This window comes from Lepisma saccharinum, chromosome 17 (assembly GCF_977018435.1).
Source record: "Lepisma saccharinum chromosome 17, izLepSacc3.1, whole genome shotgun sequence".
NCBI lineage: Eukaryota > Metazoa > Arthropoda > Insecta > Zygentoma > Lepismatidae > Lepisma > Lepisma saccharinum.
Genome location: NC_139245.1, coordinates 14,916,421 through 14,930,950, shown reverse-complemented (window position 1 = coordinate 14,930,950; position 14,530 = coordinate 14,916,421). Strand labels below are relative to the sequence as shown.

Below are 14,530 nucleotides of genomic sequence, written 5' to 3'. Positions count from 1 at the left end.
TTTAGGAATACTGTGCCAAATTGGGATGGGGTCCATCAACCCCCCCCCCTTGGGCACACCACTGTGAATAAGTTGAAAGAAAAGTGAAAGAGACACTTTAAGATCATTAATATCTCAACGTAGCCGACATCATGCGAAAAACCGAACATTAAATACAAGTACAATGTAACTGAAATCTTATACTTGCGTTTTTTCCCCTCACATTTTACAGTATCTGCTTACACAATGATAAAACAGCCACCGCTGTGGCTGATTTTGTCACCGAGGGGTATTCATCTGATCCATCGTTCATTCTCATCTTTACTGTTAGTTAATTATGAAAGAAAATGATACAAGGTTCCAATACAGTGCCTTTAGTTTGGCTCGGGGCAGAGATAGCGCATGACTGCAGACGCCGAGGTATGGCCTAGATATAAATATAATTAATATAATATAAATATGATTGTTTGCATGCTAAAGATATGTACGTAAAAATAAGCTGGGCGTTACATATTGAAAATGCCGCCATCTGTGCCATGCCTCGCCGTCTGCAATCTCGGCCCCGAGCCAAACTGAACGCACTGTACAAGGACCAAATATTAAGATTAGAGGAAAAGTAGCGGGCATATTGACTACCATATTTAATGTTATATGATAAAGTGGGTCTTTTAAATTTCTTATTTTCATAATAGAGTCTTAAACTGCAACTTACATGAAAATAAGATGCCATGAATGATAAATAAATGTAATATCGATCGATGTAATTGATCAGAAATCGAAATATTCGCCATGGCCGCCATTTTGATAACGTCATAACCGACCAGTGAGAGCTTTAAAACTTGTGGTCTTGAGCGTTTTACATTTATGAATGCATGTACCATGGCTTCCCCAAAGGGCATGTTCTCCGCCAGAAATGAAATAATCTACTACTTTTCCTTACGTTTCAACCGCACTCGTTGGGCTGTATATCAGCTAGCTTAAATCAAACAACTTCCTTATGGTTAATGGTAGAGAAAAGAGCCAGGTACAGTGTAAAGTCGTTAAAACGCTCTACAGTTATGTCAAAGTGTTCAATAGTACTTTATGATTATTAAGTAATTTACGAAAAAAAGGTAATAAAAAATCTAATTTTCTCCATTATTGTTAATATATTTCAGACAATGTGTCCAGTACGTATAATATACTTTATTCGATAAATTGCCCAATCGATTTTCTTTGATTTGGTGCAAAAACGAAGGTTTTTTCTCTATCTTGTGAGAAGTTATACTTGTTTAAAGATTGCACTACACATTCTGACGGCGGCCATATTGATGACGTCATATCTCCGAAACCTGTAACGGGATTCTTTGGGACTTTTTGTGAGAAATACACCCCAAGTAGTACTACATGCTCCAGCAAGTTAAGTTTCATTTTTTTGAATGTCCAGGTGTGCCTCCAAAAATGTCTAATTTGACTGTACTACATACAGTTAACTTCCGTGGCAGAGTGGTTAGCGGAGAGTGCTACGAACGTTTGTGTGTTGATTTCTTCTTTTATTTCATAACTTCACCATTCATCATCACCGTTGTCATTCTGAAGAGGCAGAACAGGAACCTACAGTAACAAAAAAACAAACAAACAGAATATTGTTTTTTTCCCTTTCCATAATTTCGAAATTAGCTTACATTCAATAGTTAATTGTTTCGCCCATTAGACCGAGCAATATGCAAACAAACGAAACGAGGAAGCGTCGCAACCAATCAATATTTTTTAATGAGTATTCAGGACGTACGTTATACCGAATATATTAGTTTTAGCAATAGCGTACAGATGTCGCGTCGTGAGAGGAGTGGATAGAATAAAGAGTACGACATTACTAACACCAAGTGGCATGTCACAGCAGCGATTTATTGTATATAAATGTCTGTTCAAAAGCAAATTCATGGTGATGTTTATGCAATACCTTGTATCCATTCTGATATCAAAATAAAGTTAATCATCATAATGATTTAAGCATAACAAAAATACATTATTTCTTCCGGAAGAGATTCTTATCGAAAACATTTTTGATGCAAGTGTTCAATCTTTCTCTATGATGTAGTTAAACATTTGGTCTGAGCTATATACTTTATGTACTTTTTTGTTTCAGCTTTACGTTTCTGTGTGTAAAGTAGACTTCAAATAAATTATGAAACTTGAAACAAACTCTTAAACACTCGAAGAACCTACTTAAAAATATTTCACTCATGCTCAGCAAGGTTGGAATTATACTATCTGTGGAGGCTCGGGGCTTACTACATCTCGGCTCACCTCTATATACAATTATAACTTTTATGCCAAGACTGAAGGCTACTTACATTTATTAATACTTTTACCACACTTCCTTTTTTCTTCCTTGTCCTTTTCAAAGCAATTTCCTCCCCTCGTCACCCCTGAATGTCCCTTTACAGGACATGCCCGATGCTGTAGACTAATACCAATAACCCACCCATAAAAAGCTATCTAGCGACGCAACAGTCCCAAGGAGGCTGAGTAAATCCCAACTCTGTTTCGATGAGAAGTAAAGCCGGAATCTCTGTTTATAAAAGTTTCGACGATTCGCGGTCTGTGGTAGAGCAGATACATTTCCTAATCATAACAACGTCTTCCATTAAGGACACACTTTCAAATCTCCCAGAGCAAATATTTGCGAAACACGTTTGTTTGTTAATTGTCAGTGCGGTTGTCGCGATTACAAGCATTACTCTGCTTCTTGACAAAGCTTTGCGTCACCGACCGCAATAACAGCAATTAACACCAAAATGGATGCATGCATAAGGGATATAACCCACTGCTCAGGTACGTTAGTGTGCCAAGCCCACACCAGATGGCTTCTGAAGCGAGAAAATATATGCGTGCTACTCTCCTGCATAATAAATGCTAATGGAAAGATTAAACACTCTGACATAATAAGCATTTCGGTATTCCGGTTGTCAACTAAATCTATGGAATAATTTCAGGTGGACATTACTGACACAAAAGAATTCTCCGTAAGAGAATGCTCTTGCATTGTGATGTATTTTGTTTTTCTTCCTCAAACTCCGGCTGAAGACAAGGTTGTCTTATTTGAATATTATCTTTCAACATGCAAACCAGAACGAAGCAAGAATTTTCATTTTTTCCTCGTTTTCTTGTGCACGCTTACTTAATTGGTGATGGCAATAAAGAACAAGTAATCAACAATGAAACTGCCCTTGTCTGTCTCGAGACTAGTTTAAAAGTAACTGGAATTTGTCTCAGTGGCAGTGGCCATAAAGACCTAGAAATGTGAAGTTATAGGAACGTCTACCAGAATGCCCGAACGCATACGTATCGACCGAGAAAGGGGGCAAGGTACTTTGTGATCCCTTAATATGTACTCTCCATGGCCGTATTTAAATAGGGCGTTTTAGGGTTCAACATACATCCTCCTTAAATTTCTGGCAAGTTCAGAAATCAAATTTGGCAACTAACAGCCCAACCGCAACCGCTCTTCTTTCACTTCGGCCGTCCTCTTTCCAGTGTTGTTGCTGGTTCATACTGAAAATTCCGTTATGGCTACACCAAAAACCCCGTTCCAATCTTCAAATTCCTTATGTTGTTGGATAAGGTTGTAATCAACCTTGACAACATTTCAAACATGCGGCCTCTGAATTTGTAGCGCGTTACTGTCTCCAGCGGCGAAGTATATAGATTTTACCTATTCGGTCTTACAAAATACATTCTTATGTAGTACAGCGCAGGGTTGAGTACTGTATAGGACCAATTATCTGTCCCGCGTGGCTGCATGCACATAGGATAAAATTACCATTTTTAGATTAGCTTTATTTTACTTCTCTTTCTGTGACTTTTGGCTAATTTGCGAAGATGGGGATGAGTCATTATATGATGAAATTGATGAATGGACACTCACGAATATCCATGCCCAGGCCAGGATTCGAACCCGAGACGGGGGCCGGCGTCATTTTTCGAGACACCTTAACAAGCAAAATATTGTTGAGAAAAGTTATTCACCTTGAATTTCTCTATATGCTGTGGATGTTGTTCGGTGCTGTACGACGAAACCATGTGGTGTGTTTATGTGTGTGTGCATGAAAGTTAGAGCTATCCTCTTATGCCATGAAATCACACCACAGATGTGAAATTGTCCGTCTCGGCCAAACTGGAGGTGATGTGATGAGCAGCATGATCCGCTTGCCTCTATTGTTCACAACAAAAGTTCTCCGTTTCAAAGAGGCTGGATGAGTCCCAGAGGCGCTTAATGTAGGCGAATGTATTGTTGGAACAATTACCACCTAAGAGTGCCTACCCTGGAAATGGAAGAATGGTCTCCCGAGATGCTATTAAGTACCCTGCCAACTGAATCACTACCTACCACACACACACACACACACACATACGTATTAGGACAGACTTTTCAAAGGCATTTGATACAGTTCACCACGATATATTAATACAGAAATTTGCCAACAATAGCCTTTCTCCTCCACTTATTACCCTTCTTTCTTCCTATCTGCAGAACCGCCGACAATATGTCGTGTATCAAGGCTGCAGATCAACCGAATTCGTGGCCAGTTCGGGAGTTCCACAGGGGTCGAACCTTGGTCCCTTGCTATATTTAATTTTTATAAACGATTTGCCAGAACTACTCACAAAATGTGAGACATTAATCTTTGCTGATGATGTTAAAATATACAAAAATATCGAAAACGCTGATGACTGTACAATATTACATGAAGAGCTGAATAACTTGCTTCAGTGGTGAGAAATTAATAAAGTCAGCCTAAACCTAAAGAAATGTAAACTTGTATCATTCACCCACAACAGACACCCTATTCAACATTCATACACTATTTCTAATGTGTTAGTACAAAGTGAGAATATAGTTACCGACCTAGGGGTCACTTTTGACCAAAAGTTAACATTCCAATCACATATTGCCCGCATTTTAAGCGAAGCTCACAGAAATTTGGGATTTATAATGAGAATGGGTCATCAATTTAGAAAAAAGGAAACATTTCTCTTGCTATATTATACGCTCGTCAGATCTAAACTCGAATATGCTTCTCTTGTTACACCGAATATTGCGAAAAATGACGGGAAAATGCCGAAAATCGGGAAAAATGACCTAAAACCTGAAAATTGGCATAAAATGCAAAAAAAATCCCTTTAAAATGACCTTTTTTGGGTTCTAGACGAAGTGTAATATTGTGTGTATCTAATGGGCATCGTGCCCGAGATGTCAGAAAACAGATGACATTTCATCAACTACCGCTCCCTATTATAGTGCAGGAGGTCTTAGAAAGAGCGTTTCGCGGGCTAACAGCAGACGTCGCGCGCACACTATTGCCGATACTCTCGTGTCGTCTGCTCCTCAGCCGAACAAACAGGCTGTGGCAACCGGGCTCGCTCATTCGCGGACCTCAAGCGCGGACCTGATTGGTTCTCGCAGACACACCCCCATATTGTCGTCTGCTGCAAGCCCGCGAAACGATCTTTCTAAGGGCTCCTGCACTATAGTAACAAATTGCTTAAACGATCAACGCTACTTCACATAAAGGCAAGAGGCGAGTCGAAACGTCGTATTTTGAAAATTCAGCGTGCCCCTTCAGAGGAGTGCCCCAGAGGTCTTGAAATAATAAAAATGTATATACATTTTTAGAAATAATTTGTTTCACTTCTGACGTATAAACATTGCATGTTTTAGTAATGGAGATTTTAGAGATATTTTTAAATATAGCCTATATCTTTATTCAGGTACCGACTTCCCCGATGGCGTAATGGTAATGTCGTCGGCTTGCAATCAAGGGGTTCAGTATCCGATACCCGGTGGATGCACATTGTACAGTGGTTCGGATCCCACATTAAATTGCGTTCCCAGTCCCGATTAGCCTATCTGTACATAAAGTGGACTTAAAACAACAATCCAACTAATAGCTAATTTTTGACTCATTAGTTTAAAGGAAAATATATTGGAGTTTTGCCGGCTGTCATATATGAAGATTTTACATAAAAGGTATGGATGTGACCTTGTGGGGAATGCGTTGTACGCTCTTTATTGAATGTAAGCTTTATATTTTGCAAACTTCCTGTTTGACACTTACTTTTTCCTTTTTTAGGAAATCTGGGACGGACCAACACCAATCTCTTTTAAGGAGACGACACTGTTCTCAGTTCCAAAATGTATTTCCAAGAAGTTTACAACTGAAGTGCAACTTCATGGGTATGTACAGCTAGGAGTTTAAGTTGCTGTAATTGTCAATCGGAATTCCATGTGCTCTGAACTTGTATTTTGTGCTTAGAACCATACACGGTGCATTAATTGTACTGTCTAGAGCTCTATCAAATTCCTTTGTTTCAAATCTTGCGTTCAGACTAAATTTTTTACTAAACCATGTCCCTTCCCTACTTATAAACCGTTTATTCTCCTCTTTAATATCAAAGACTCTGCAGGTTAAAATATACCTATAAAACAGGGTCGTATCTACCCTGTCCGAACGCAGGCGGCCACGCATAGTAATTTCCCATGCTCAGGCAGCTGCAAGGCTCGCAGTCAGTCTGCCATGGAATGTTGGCCGGCTCAGGCCGTGTCCGAAAGGTGAAGAAAGACTGTACTTGAAGCGAGCATCCTTCGAGTATGGCCTTTCAGTGCGGTCTTGAAGCCGTGTACTGGAAGTGAAAGTATTTCGAATAGCACTTCGACTGCAGCACCAAATACGATCAGTGGATAAAACAGGAGACGTTGTTTTCCCCGCGCTTTAAACACTTGTTTTTCACCATAGAAATCGCATAGCATTTTCAAATGTTGTTCTTACACATACATTTCCACACATTAGAAGAACTTTAACCAACAACTTGGTGGCCCATAACGTATATTTAACTTGTGTTGCTGGCTTTCTACCTCCGTGATTTTAAACAAATGAACAAAGAGTGCGAAAATTACGTGACCTAGTCAGTAACGATCTGTGCTGCGAGCTGTGCACTTGTGTACTTATGTACTTGGCGCTTTCGAACTGTACTAGGTGACGTCACATACTTCAAGTCTGTACTTTGTACCTTTCGGACAGAGCCTCAGACAGGAATCGCGACAGTGTAGGAGTTCATCCGAACATGTTCCATTCGGGAGACGGAGCGACGCCTAGTGAGGTTCACCATCAACCCGCGCCAGGGCGGCACAGGAGAAAGAGGTGAGCCACACGATGGAAATCCAATGGAAGTGTGTAGAGCCATAAGTCTCCAATTCGGCGTTCTGCTTATCCAATTGGAAAATTCTGGATAAGGCTCAGCAAACTGACATTGATAGATGCAATACGCGCCACCCTGTATCATGTGTGTATGTGAAACGTAGACATTTACAATAATATTTACACACTCTAGTAGATGGTATCCCCGCCAAGGCCGGTCGCTGCATGGGTGGTCTTTAATTTGCACGGGTGTTAATTAATTTGCACGTACTTAGAACTAATTTGCACGTACTTAGAATTTATTTGCAAGTACTTAGAATACTTTACATTTATGTATTTGCATGTTTATAACTTTTTTATGAATATATAATTATTTATTTTATGAAAAAATATGTATATAGAATGTAATTAGAGGTACTAAACGCTATGCATATGGTTTTATTGTTCATTACTGCAAAGTATGTAATGTAGGAATCGATAATAATTAATGTTTATAATATTGAAAATAAGTTTTCTATGGTTTATGAACCGCTATGAACGGTGGTAATGGTACGAAAGAAGACGGTCCCGGTACTCGAACCCGCGATATGTAATATTATTAATTAGTACTATGTAATAATGTATGTTATTATTGTATTAAAGACGATGATCTCAGACGCTAGACAGAATACTGTCTCAGAATCTGAACTCCGCGCAGGTAGAGGAGAAAGGAATTTGGGGGAAGTGCGTTCAAGGTCAAATGACGTCACAACGTCAGAACAAACAAAGAACCCGATTGACCAATCAGAACCGGTTTTTCCAAGGTTAACTAGTACGCAAGAACAGGGGAAAGGTATGCAATACTGTAGGGCAGGGGAGGGATTCAACCAGACAACAAAGGATGTCTGGAAATGCGCAGCAAGGGTCAAATCTTTGAAGCTATGCGTCGCTTGTAGAACCGGTTTCCGCCGCCAATTAATATTCCGCTCAGGTTTGCCTTCAAGGCACAGGACGCTTTAGCGCAGGGTTTTTTTATCTGTACTATGAAGAAGGGAGAGCTATCAGGGACGGGGCCTACAGTTTTTACCATTTGCTTTTATCACGGAGTAATGAACCTAGGACCCTTTGATTATTGATTTAGGGAGTAAATTTATGTTACTGTGTGCTATTTAACTTAATTTTGAGTTTATTTTTTACCAAACTTTGACTTTATGTCAAATCTTTTAAAAGTTTTTATGTATTTTTATTCAAATAACACTATTTGTACTATTCAGGCAACATTTTTTATTAAATTTTGGACTCGCAAAGATATTTTTACAACTTTTTAACTTATTATTTTACAATTTTATGTTAATTTTTTACCAAAATAACACTATTTGTACTATTCAGGCAACACTTTTATTAAATTTTGGACTCAAAGACATTTTTTCAACTTTTAACTTATTATTTAACAACTTTAAGTTAATTTTTTACCAAAATAACACTATTTGTACTATTCAAGCAACATTTTTTATTAAATTTTGGACTCACAAAGACATTTTTTCTACGTTTAACTTATTATTTTACGATTTTATACCTATTTTTACCAAAATAACACTATTTGTACTAATCAGACAACATTTTTTATTAAATTTTGGACTCACAAAGACATTTTTTCTACGTTTAACTTATTATTTTACAACTTTATATTACTTTTTTTTACCAAAATAACACTATTTGTACTAATCAGGCAACATTTTTTATTAAATTTTGTATTTACAAAGAGATTTTTTCAACTTTTAATTTATTATTTACAAGTTTATGCCTATTTTTTTACTCAAATAACACAATTCTATCTGTTGAGGAAAGACTTTTAGTTACATTTTCGACACACAAAGTGTGTGTTCTCAACTTCTATCTGTTTATTTCACAAGTTTAGGCTTATTATTACCAAAATAATACAATTCAATCTGTTCAGGAAAGACTTTTAGTCGCATTTTCGACACACAGAGTGTGTGATCTCAACTTCTATCTGTTTATTTCACAAGTTTAGGCTTATTATTACCAAAATAATACAATTCAATCTGTTCAGGAAAGACTTTTAGTCGCATTTTCGACACACAAAGTGTGTGTTCTCAACTTCTATCTGTTTATTTCACAAGTTTAGGCTTATTATTACTCAAATAACACAATTCTATCTGTTCAGGAAAGATTTTTAGTTACATTGTCGACACACTAAGTGTGTGTTCTCAACTTTTATTTGTTTATTTTACAAGTTTAGCCTAATATTTACTCAAATGACACTATTTATATTATTCAGGCACCATTTTTATTACATTTTGGACTTTCAAAGACACACACACACACAGAGAGAGAGAGAGAGAGAGAGAGAGAGAGAGAGAGAGAGAGAGAGAGATTTTTTCCAAGTTTACAGGATTATTCTCTAGTTTACTCAAATAACACAATTTAGATGTGTTTTGAATTATATTTTGGATGCAAAAGTATGTTTTGACAAGTTCTACCCTTTTATTTTACAAGTTTAGGCTTATTATTACTCAAATAACACAATTTAATCCAGTTAGGAATGATTTGTTATTATATTTTGGATGCACAAAGAGATGTTTTCAACTTTTTTACTGATTTTTTGCAGGGTATGTATTAATTTGTGTTTATTTTGTTTCGTATCATATATACATTTACAAATTTTTAATTTAGAGTTTAGTATTTATTTAATTTTTTTTTCAAAAACACTAAAGAAAAAGTACTTTTAGCTAAAATGTAAGCCACAGAATATATTATTATTATTATTATTATTATTATTAGGGTTTACTGATTTCCACTATGCTATTTTTGGTTCTGTATTTCTATATGTATTTATTTAGGTCAGGTTACGCCTGCTACGTAGGAAAGTTTGTTTATTTTAGAGTTTGCTGAGTATTTTGTTACTCTTATACTAGGTAAAGTTTCCTAAATATATCAGGAAGGGCTCCATCCATATACTTTTGTTTTTGCTGTTTGGAGATGATGCGATCAGCATCACTCTCCATCTGCTTTTTATTTTATGTACCCAATATTATTTTGAGGCTTAGTGAATTCTAGAGCCTATTTATGCAGGAGAGAGGAGAGAGGATTTGAAAATTTTCATTTCAGATAACCCACAACTATTTGTCAGAGTATTTTAAAGGATATTTTATATTTATTATGTGCTACTAGAATATCAAAGCTTGCTTAATTTTTATGTCTGTAACGCATTTATTGTATTTCTAGCTAAGGCTTACTGGATAAAGTACACGAAATGTTTAACATTTCGACTATTTACTTTTATACGAGGCCAAATTTTTAGTGTAACGAAAATTATTGTGTGTCTATAAAGACTGAAATCCCTTTACCGATGGGTCCATAACTGGACGCTTACCAACATTGTTTCTTTTTTTAAAAAAATATATATAACCATTTATCAATATATTCTCAATTCACAGGACAAGACGAAGTTCACAGACGACTGACTATATGGACCATAGGTCCACTTGCTAAACTTTTTTTCTATGCTAGAAGAATAATTTAGCCTTATAGCCTTTTTCAAGGTATTTTTGAAGTATTACTGGTTTTTTGGGTGCATCAACATTTGGGTTATTTCTATTTTCTTTATTATACGAGGCCACAATCACTATCTGAACACTGAAATTCTCTGATTGAAACTAAAACCTTAGGCTGTAACTAGGGATTTAGTATGTATATCGACAATTTATAGGACAACACGAACCTTACAAAGGATTGTAGGTGATGTAGGCCCACACGCCAGAGCTTTGTTAACCTGCAAGAAGCATTTACAGCTAATGCTACGAGGAAATGAGGTTGATTTTTTACTGTTTCACAAGAATGCTATTTTTTATACACCCAATATTTGCTTTTCAAGTAACTACATGTACCAGAAGCACTTACAGGCCAACTCTAACTAGACTTCGACTTATTCTATATCAGGTGCTAAATTTATAAAGAACTATGATTGTGTATATTTCTGAGGAAGTACGCAAAAGCAGATTACCCGATTAAAGTATCTGAAAAACATATTTTTATATGCAAGTATATTTTTATTGACTGGATTATTTAACAGATCAAACAGGAAGACTGCAAAATTCATTAAATGTAGTTCTATAGTATAGGTGGTTTCAGAGATATAAAAAGAACAAATATAAGATTTCGCTTTTTTTTTGCTTCTGAGGCTAATCGCGACGCTAAGGGTAAATGGCCAGGAAATGTAACGGAGGAGAAACAATCCCAAAAGTTATGGGCTGCATGTAAGTTAATACCACAGAGATATTACAGTAGGTGTAGGTTCTTCCATCAGAACATTTCTATCATAATAATACTGGTTATGCTGTACTGTTAGCTAAAGATGCTGATATTTGAGAAACTTAAAAGCTTATTTGCAAAATTTTAGATAAATAATAATCTGTTAGACTGTAAACATATTTTATATCCATTCTGCAAAAGATCCGATGACAAAATTTAAAAATTGTTATCGCCCGGACAGGGACTCGAACCCTGGACAGATAGGTTAAAAGCCTAACGCTATACCAACTAAGCTATCTGGGCACAAGGTATTCTTTTTTTGAAAAGTTAGTTATGTTAAGAAATATATTGAAACACTTGAGAACACTTTTGGTCTGGTTCGACAGACAAGGAGACAACATTTCTAAATTTTTACAGACTGGGTGTATTTTTCCACTATAGAGGCCTTCACTATATGTAATATGAAACGCTAAAGTTCAGCTAGCTTCCAAAATTGAGGTAAAGATTGTGTTTGGCGAGATTAACAAGTTACAATTATATCCAGTTACGGACAAATAAAGCTAAAACTCTTAGATTTACTGTACTAGCCAAGTTTTAGTAATATTTTCTTCACTTTAGTACAAATACCAAAGAAATAGGTATATTTTATTTATAATTTGACAAAATGTACTAGTATTTAATTTACAAAGTTAGGTAAAAAGCAGTATTTTTAAAAAATATTGTTACTGCCTTCAAATTTTATGTCATTTATCCACTAACAACTGATTTACACTGTTTGGCATCCTTTAAATAGGAAAAGAAGGAATTATTTGTTTATTATTTTTACTTTATATTTATATTTATTTAAGAAAACAATTCTACAGTTTAACTTAATTTTAACAAATTGTTACTAATTTATATATCAAAGTTATGTTATTTAGAGTGTATCAAGGCGTATAAAGTTAATATTTGTACTTATCAGTTCAACTAACAATTATATTTTACACACAAAAGATGATGTTTACAGTTAAATTACTTGAATCAGAGAATAATATTTTACAGTAATTGATTCATTCAGCACTAGTCAGTACTTTTATGCTTCAGAAAGTTTTCTTAATTTTCTATTACGCATGCTATTTTGGGCTATTTTTAAAATGTATTTCTAAGGCAAACTGGTTTAATTTTCTGCTTATAATGCAAAGTTGACATAGTTTTCGCACAATGCATTGTACATTTGTTATATTCTCTACTTACAATTCAAATATTATGCTTATTTAATGTATAACTAACTAACTCTCTAGCCTTCTTAAACCCGAAGGTTCATGGCTGCAGCAACACATGCCTTTCATCTGTCCCTGTCCTGAGCAAGATCTATATACTCCTTTCCTTCCCTACCAATTTTCTTTTGGTCCATCTCTACATTATCCCTCCATCTTTGTTTTGGTCTTTCTATTGGTCTTTTACCATCAGGTTTCCCAACAAGAATCCTGTATACTCTTCTTTCCTCTCCCATTTGTACCACAGGATCTACACACCTAAGTCTTTTTGATTTAATCATTCTAATAATATCTGGACATGAATACAAATTATGTACTTCCAAATTATGTAACCTTCTCCACTCATCTGTCTTCTCATCTGTTTTAGGTCCAAATATTTTCCTAAGGATTTTATTTTCAAATACTCTCAATTTATGTTCCTTTTTCAATGTAAGGGAGCAAGTTTATTTACTGTATTTAACTTTTATTTTTTGTAATTAACAAAAATTAAAAGCTTATACTGTAGTTATTATACCTTTTTCTATCAGCTTATTTTGAAATTGATATTATTAGGTATAGTCTTTGATTTATAACTATATTGTTTTTTTTATCAATTTATCTAAGAGTACACGCAGACAAACACATGTGTATACACTTTTATGTAAATAGATATGCCATTTTTCAATATTTTAGTATGAAGATTGCACTTTAGCTATTTAAGCAAGGGTAGGAAAGGTAGGATTTCTGAGAATTTGTTGCAGGATTTTGTTGATCTAAGAAAAAAGCAAACAACCTAAGTCAAATTCAAGCAGCAAGAGGAATACACAGGAACCAACGTGGCATCCAGAAAGAGAAATTAATAGTCACACCCATAGCACAGTTTAAAACTACATAGCTGAAACCTTAGAGAAACATAAAACTGCAAACACAATATATCTAGATTCTTCCAAGGCATAGGATAGAGTAAAAAACATGGCTTGCTTATGGACAAACTCAACAACATAGGAATAAAATAGACAAGCAATCCTTTTTTCAGTAGAAAATTCCAGTTACTCAAGTAAGCTACATCATACGTAGTACATAAGAAGAGCAAATGAACATCATCAGCAGTAAACCATCATGCAACTTCTACCTGCTGAAACAACTAAGTGAGTATAATTTATCAGAAAAAATGCCTACGTTTCAGCCTAATTTACCTCTACATTAATAATACTACCAGAATACTAAGGTTTCAAAAGTGAACACTAAGAATAATGTTCAGACTAAAGTATAGGGCATCTTGCAAAGGATTATTACTCCCTACATCTACAAGTCAATAACAATTATTCTAAATACTACGAACTTTGACAAAATATAGTCAAATACACAACACAAGAAGGAAAATAATTACAAGTAAAACAGCAGACACTCAATATCTCAAAACAATCCGGTAAAAATATTCTACAACAAACTGCCTCATAACATAAAACTGCTAAGTCCCCAAAACATATACAAATACAATCAATAAAAACTATTTGAAATGGGAAAACTGTCTACAGTCTCACAGAGTTGATGTGAAATTACAGCAAATCTTAGAAGCATGCACAGTCAATAGTGCTCAATTTGCATACAGTTCACATGCAAACCTCATGAAAAGGTTCAAAACAGTCTCCCAGCTCAGTTCTCATCTATACTTGGACAACAAAATCCTGCAACAAATTCTCAGAAATCCTACCTTTCCTACCCTTGCTTAAATAGCTAAAGTGCAATCTTCATACTAAAATATTGAAAAATGGCATATCTATTTACATAAAAGTGTGTACACATGTGTTTGTCTGCGTGTACTCTTAGATAAATTGATAAAAAAACAATATAGTTATAAATCAAAGACTATACCTAATAATA

The 14,530-nt window shown here is 35.4% G+C and overlaps 1 protein-coding gene across 8 annotated transcripts in view; it reads left to right on the top strand.

The window, feature by feature from the left end:
- LOC146001539 (uncharacterized) overlaps positions 1-14,530 on the top strand; it is a 480,502-nt gene that overhangs the window by 91,754 nt on the left and 374,218 nt on the right. For all 8 annotated transcript variants that reach the window (XM_083138985.1, XM_083138983.1, XM_083138981.1 and 5 more), the window contains exon 2: positions 6,096-6,199. In XM_083138985.1, coding sequence (XP_082995111.1) covers positions 6,196-6,199 — 4 coding nt within the window. In that variant the 5' untranslated portion in view covers positions 6,096-6,195. The remainder of the gene's footprint in view (positions 1-6,095; positions 6,200-14,530) is intronic.